At 58.9% G+C, this 6,988-nt stretch overlaps 1 protein-coding gene across 1 annotated transcript; it reads left to right on the forward strand.

Moving 5' to 3' along the window:
- Positions 1–279: 279 nt before the first annotated feature.
- LOC119092269 (suppressor of hairless protein-like) lies at positions 280–4,990 on the forward strand. Its single transcript, XM_037215240.1, has 9 exons — positions 280–366; positions 693–981; positions 1,393–1,567; positions 1,839–1,976; positions 2,460–2,713; positions 3,453–3,608; positions 3,966–4,151; positions 4,503–4,585; positions 4,972–4,990. The coding sequence occupies exons 1-9, from the start codon at positions 362–364 to the stop codon at positions 4,988–4,990; spliced, it is 1,305 nt and encodes a 434-aa protein (XP_037071135.1). The 5' UTR covers positions 280–361.
- Positions 4,991–6,988: the final 1,998 nt, after the last annotated feature.

Genomic DNA, 6,988 nt, shown 5'->3' on the forward strand with positions numbered 1-6,988 from the left:
CCCACTCCCCGACGATATTACATCCTTAAATCGCCTCACCGCTATCTAACCTCACCGAGTCGTACCGCTCGGTCGTCCCGCCGTCGCCTGGTGACCGCTCGGTCGTCCCGCCGTCGCCTGGTGACCGCTCGGTCGTCACGCCGTCGCCTGGTGACCGCTTGATCGTCACGCCGTCGCTCGTTGTCACGCCGTCGCCTGGTGACCGCTCGGTCGTCACACCGTGCCGGCCGTTTCAGACACGCCACCGGACCGGCTGACGCCGGTTGGCCACCCGGGCCAGCTGCTGGGCGGCGGCGGCCTGCTGGCGCCGCACGCGCCCCCCAGCCCGCTGCCCACGCCCAGTCCGCCCGTGCCTTACCCCATGGTGTGAGTAGCCCCGCGCCGCAGTGGCGAAATCGACCGGCTACGGCAACGCAGTTCGCGCAATGCAGTCTGGTGATAAAGCTAGTGTATGCTTTGCAGAAGGATGTCTCGCACAGCGCTGCTGATCTCTGCTAGATGACGTCCCCGCTACAACGCGCTTGTCAAATTGGCAGATGTTCTCTTAGCCAATTGATCATATTCGAGCGCGATTACTTTGGGTTCTTCTACACTGACGCTAGCTTAAGAGCGGCATTTGCGTCCGCTAGTGCCGCTGCTGTCAGCCTCTACAGCAAGGGCTGCCAGCTGACGCTCGACGCGCTGTCCACCAGTATGAAGGACCAGCGCCTAAGTCGGGACGCGATGAAGAGGTACCTGGAGGGCGGTCACAGCGACCAGGTGGTGGTGGTGCTACATGCCAAGGTGGCGCAGAAGTCGTACGGCAACGAGAAGCGCTTCTTCTGCCCGCCGCCCTGCATCTACCTGTACGGCGACGGCTGGCGGCGAAAGAGGGAGCAGATGCTGAAGGAGGGCGAGTCGGAGCAGGGTGCCCAGCTGTGCGCCTTCATCGGCATCGGCAGTGCGGATCAGGACATGCAGCAGCTCGACCTCAACGGCAAGGTGGGACCTGTGACCTGTCCGAGGTGCACCAGGCGCTGAAACATGCGGAAGTTTGACTAACTGGACAGGTGGAGAATGCGGGTGGAAGGTGTGGCGGCGGCCCCACAGCCTTTCATAGAAGTTAGCGTAGTTTTATCATTTTCCCATCGGAAAGCGTGGTTTTATCATTTTCCCGTCGGAAAAGTTTTTACTCTACTAGTTCTGCCGCGCAAGCTTGTCTCGGCACTCGACATTCTCCGCTTGTGTTTGTGATGCCGTGCGAAACCGCTGATCTGTTCACCCTGCATTTTTTATTTGCTTCTAATGCTTCAAATAATAAAAATTGCAATGTTTTGTTATCGCTCCAACGATACTCTGGCTGAACCCGTCTGCAGAATGGCGTCTCTTCAATGCCTTGTCCTTGACCCACAGCACTTCTGCGCGGCCAAGACCCTGTTCATATCCGACTCGGACAAGCGGAAACATTTCATGCTCAGCACAAAGATGTTCTACGGAAATGGAATGGACATTGGGGTGTTCCACAGCAAGAAAATCAAAGTGATTTCGAAGCCCAGCAAGAAGAAACAATCGCTGAAGAACGCCGAACGTCAGTACCTTATTGCTGTGTGCGCCTGTCTGGCGTGCGATCGTACCAAACGTGTCTGCGAAGTATTTTCATTGATACATGGACGAAATGCGATAACTGCGGCGACCACACTACAAAGGGTGCAGCCTGATTCGGTCCTACTTCGTTCTCAGCTCCGTGCGTTTCGCGGTGTGATTCTATTGCAAGCGCATCGGCACTCTACTGTAACGAGTATGCGGTATTGTGTTACTGTGTTGCATGTGTTTACACGAGTCTCGCCCTGCCGCCCCAGTGTGCATAGCCAGCGGCTCCAAGATCGCGCTGTTCAACCGACTGAGGTCACAGACGGTCAGCACGCGCTACCTGCACGTGGAGAACGGCAACTTCCACGCATCGTCGGCGCAGTGGGGAGCCTTCACCATCCACCTTGGTAAGCAGCCGCGTGCCAGCTGTACGCAGGATTTGTGTGCCCATGGAGGCCACGCGTCTTAGTCAGCGTGAGGTCTAGAGCAGATTCGTCGCGTTAGGGCTGATCCTCCACCCCCGCGTCACGACAGCGCAGACGGGACAGAGAAACGAATTCGGGACCATCTGCGTGATTAGCGTACGAGAACACCCGGGCTTGACCAGCGCCTGGTCCGCCGGTGACTGGTGGAGCGAGTTGGAGCCGGCCCGCTCCTTCTCTCGCAGGAGCCGCGTCTCAGCCCCGTCTGGCGGGGCACGGAACTGAGTCAGAGATATCCCCGTGCGACAGATCTCCAGCTCTGACAAACGCGCACTAGAAAACAACGGGTCACCGGCGTTCGTTTTCTATTCCGGACAACAGTTCGGTTCTTCTCCGCAACGGACGGGACTGAATCCGTCTTGCTCCCCCTCTCCTGCCATGGACACCACGGCTCTGGTCTCGCTTCAGTGGACGAGGGCGAGTCGGAGTCGGAGGAGTTCACCGTGCGCGACGGCTACATCCACTACGGCGCCACCGTCAAGCTGGTCTGCTCAGAGACGGGCATGGCCCTGCCGCGCCTCGTCATCCGCAAGGTGGACAAGCAGATGGCGCTGCTGGACGGCGACGACCCCGTCTCGCAGCTGCACAAGGTGGCCTTCTACATGAAGGACACGGAGCGCATGTACCTCTGCCTCAGCCAGGAGCGCATCATTCAGTTTCAGGTGAGCGTAACCGGTGACCTAAGCGCGCCAGGTCACGCGCAAGTGGCCGGACCGAGTCACTGTGCGGCCGATGACACGGGCTCACTGCAAGGACGCCCGGATCAGGCCACCGCACCGATGAACAGGATGGGTTGCAAGGACTGCCGGCGCATCTGGTGGCACAAGTGCTCAGATTACATCGCTGCGCGGAGGTCTTGACCATTTTTGTTTCGGTCGGTGGCCGCGCGTTGCTTGTATTCCGATGCAATCTCCGTTGGTTTGATGCCAATCTCTAAGTTTGCTCACTGTTGCGTGTGGATGAACGTAGGCAGGTTTCTGAAATCAGTTTTACGGGAAACGCTTGGCTGCACGTCTCGCCCGCCGGCGACGCAGCCACGCGTACAAAAGTTACATTCAAAGCCTTATAAAACTTAAGACTTCAACATAAAATCTTATTCTGCTCGTATCTTTTTCCAACGAACTGTCTAGTTGATTAGAGCTGTGAAATTTCATCACACTTCGTTACCGCACGTCCAGGAATCGCCTTTGGTTCTTCATAATCGTACACAGCTTGCCGTCCTACACATTCATTTCTCCATCCAGCAACTTGTGAGCGCGCAGCCCCAGCTGCCGCGCTGGGCTAATTCATCACGAAGCCCCCAGCTCAACCTTCCTCGACGTGCCCGCCGAAAGCGTGCTGTCCTTCGAGGTATCTAGTGCTTTTCTGCGGCGCCGAGCGTGACGCCACCCTGCCCGCCAGGCGACGCCGTGTCCCAAGGAGACCAACAAGCAGATGATCAACGACGGCGCCTGCTGGACCATCATCTCGACCAGCCGCGCCGAGTACAGCTTTCACGAGGGCATGGGCCCGGTCCGCGCGCCCGTCACGCCCGTCCCCAACGTGCACAGCCTCCACGTGAGTGATCGGCCGGCGCCGCCCTGGCCGCGACGCCGCTTGCTGATGTGGGACGGGCGAGAGAATACGGGTGCTGTTACCTCCGATCTAAAGATGCCCATGTATGATACGTGCGCGATGACCGGGCTGTATGCTGATGGAGGTTTTTGACGCGTGGTATGCCGGCACTGATGCGCGGTGTGGGTATGCCGGTGCCCAATGCACGGTGTGACGAAGCCGACGAGTGGCACCCCGTTCACCAGATCTGTTGTTTCCCGGAGTGATGGTGGGCACGTCGGTGCCGATGTGCGGTGTTGCTGTACGGGCGCCAGAGGACGTGGCCAACCCGCTCTGACCCGGCGCGGGTCTGCCCGGCAGCTGAACGGTGGAGGCGAGGTGGCCATGCTGGAGCTGACGGGGGAGAACTTCGTGCCGACGCTGCGCGTCTGGTTCGGCGAAGTGGAGGCCGAGACCATGTTCCGCTGCGGCGAGTCCATGCTGTGCGTGGTGCCCGACATCTCGGCCTTCAGGGGCAACTGGCAGTGGGTGCGTCAGCCCACCAACGTGAGTACCGCTCCAGCCGAGCGGCCGCTTTGCTGTCTCGCACGTTGCCAGGATGCCGTCGTGCTTACGGCGCCATTCATGTCCGATTGTAGTGAGCTTTGTGTCGAGTACGATTAGAAACCTGCATGCGTCGGTCAGTAAGATTTGGCCGAAATTCGTTTTGATGACGTGGTGCTTTCTTTTCAATGAGACGGCTACAGCAGTTGCTAAAAAAGGCTGATGGCCCATGACCATGCCCCGTTTATTCGCAGTCCCCCCCCCCCTGTTCAGTGGGTCCCGCCTGGTCACTGTCGTGCTGTCCCATCTCGACCGGCGTGACGACGGCGCGCTAACTTCTCTCGCCTCGTGCAGGTGCCGGTGTGTCTCGTGCGTAACGACGGCGTCATCTACTCGACGGGCCTGACGTTCACCTACACGCCGGAGCCGGGGCCGCGGCCAGCGCCGCTGGGCGTGGCCGAGGTCATGCGCCCCGCCATGACGCTGCCGCCCGCCGACCCCGGCATGCCGTTCGACGCGCCCGCCGGCATGTGAGATGGCGCTGCGGGCGCTGCCGTCGCCGTCGCCCGCATGCCGCCTGGTGCGGCCGGTGCCTTGCGAGATAACGCTGCACGCCGTGCTGTTACGCCGCTCCACGCGGCGTCCGGCGCGCGCGCGATGTGGCGACACCAGCGCCGCCTGCGCGCCCTCCAGCGGCCGCCGTCGTGGCGGCGGGACGCCGACGGCGGGATCGCTGGCGATGTGTGTCGAGCAGGCGGCCACGGTGACCGTGGAGGGGTCCTGGCCTGGGAGGACATGACCTTGGAGACCCACACGCCGCCAGGAGCGGTGTGTTCGATTGATGGGACCGCCCACCGGGGCGTGGCCGCGACAGCCTGTGATAGGGTGGGCAGTGCCTCGTGCCAGGACACGCCGAGGTCGCCCGGGGAGTGAGGTCCGCTGACAGCGCGTGAGCTGGTGGGAGGGGCACGGTGGCGACACGCGCCGCCCGCTCCCACGGCCGCGTGGAGACCGGCTGCCCGCGCAAGTGCTGGGCCGCGCTGAGGTTTTTGTGAATCGCGTCCTGTTGCCGCCTGTTTCGTGTGTACAAAACGTTGTTATCATGTTCGCGATCTCCATCCATGAGGCTCGAGAAGCGGTGGGGGTGGCGAGGGGTGGGATGCGAGAAGGGGTGTGGGTGCGACACACGAGGGGTGGGATGGGCTCAGAGCGGAGAGAGTACCTGTAAAGAAAGACAGCTAACAACCAAAGCCAACTAGCGAGGCCTAGACCGAACCAAGGTCCAGCCTCGGTGTGAACGTCTCTGCGCATCTCGGGTCCTTCACAGTGCTCGCTCTCGAGCTGCATATACGTCTGCTCCCCGGGATTCATTCAGTCGTGGCGTATTCCTAGCTCTTTTTCGCCGAATGAGTACTATTGAGAATGCTGCGGGCAAAGATGCGTGCTTGCGAGAGATACGCATGTTGAAATGTCGAGCAGACGCTTGGTGTGTGCGTATGCGTTAGTTTGGCTGCTTTGCGTCCGCCCTCGTGCGCCATGGGTGCGACGAGGTGCAAACGGGGTTTTGTTGAGTCAGTGGGTGTTTTTGTCGTTTTCCAGAGTACCTGTTGCAAATAAGGGGCCTGTGGATGCTAGCTGAAATGCAGTGACACATTACTGTGGTTTTGAAACGGACCTATGTGACTTCCTGCGAAAGACACCCTTCGTCACAAGACGTATCAAATAAAATATAGAATGCGACAGCGTGGCATGTTTGTGCATCCGTTTGTGAAGTAAGCGTGTTTTTACCATCATTCGCCTCGCCGATTCACGCTTATTGACCACGACGACAGTTCGTAATCACAGCGTCATCGCAGTCATGCGTCCCACAAAGATTGGGAGACATCTGTTCGCGGCCTCACCCGCCCGTCTGTCGCGTTTTAAAAGCTGCCAAGCCGCTGAAAGCCTGCGCTTCGGCTGTGGTCGAAATAAGAAATTACATTGGTTGTCTTGCATGAAAGGGGTTGGGACCGTAAATTGCGGCAAGCGCAGCCTGTTGCGATGCCCCCGATCACAGCCCCTCCCCTCCCCCCACCGCCGAAGAGACGTCCGAGACCAGCGGAAGTTTTTGCATTGGCCTGCTTGCCGGACGGCAGCGCAAGAGACTGCCGCCATCACAAAACCCCGGGGTCCGTGAGCTCTTGGCCGACCCGGCTTCCTCTTCGCCAGCTTGTTGCCTTTGATGATCCAAGTACCATGGGCTGATCAAATACCGTCTTTGTCAACCAAATATACTAACATTCAAACGCGACGCGTTAAGCATAGTAGCCGTAAGGCTGTCATATATTTGTTGATTTCATGCTCGTGGGTCACGATAACCATTCATTGTATCTGTTCGTTAGGGTCAGTACAAATGTAGTGGCACATCACGTCAGTATATAGGCATATAAAACGCATCTCGCGCCTGTGAAAACCCACCGGCGCCACGTCAGTACCAGGTCACATGGCAACACTACCCAACGTGAGGACCACACAGCGGCCGCATTCTTACATTCGCACGTGCGTTACATACGCACGTGCGCTTACACGTGGACGCACATTCGCACGCACGTTACATTACCGGACTCCTCTTCCGTGACGTCACCAACGAATTAAGTGCAACATACACATCTGTTCAATATTCAACCATCTACAGTCAAGCGCAGGACTCATGCAAACAGCGCCGCTTACATGCACCGACATACAAGACACTGTTGCGACGCTGCGGCTAGCAATCGCAACCAATAGCGGCTGAACGGAATATCACAGTTGGCTACGGGCGATGTGCTGACTTGTACATGACAACGTGGCCAAGACGTCCT

This window comes from Pollicipes pollicipes, unplaced genomic scaffold (genome assembly GCF_011947565.3).
Source record: "Pollicipes pollicipes isolate AB1234 unplaced genomic scaffold, Ppol_2.1 Scaffold_3447;HRSCAF=4054_pilon_pilon_pilon, whole genome shotgun sequence".
Taxonomy (NCBI): Eukaryota; Metazoa; Arthropoda; class Thecostraca; order Pollicipedomorpha; family Pollicipedidae; genus Pollicipes; species Pollicipes pollicipes.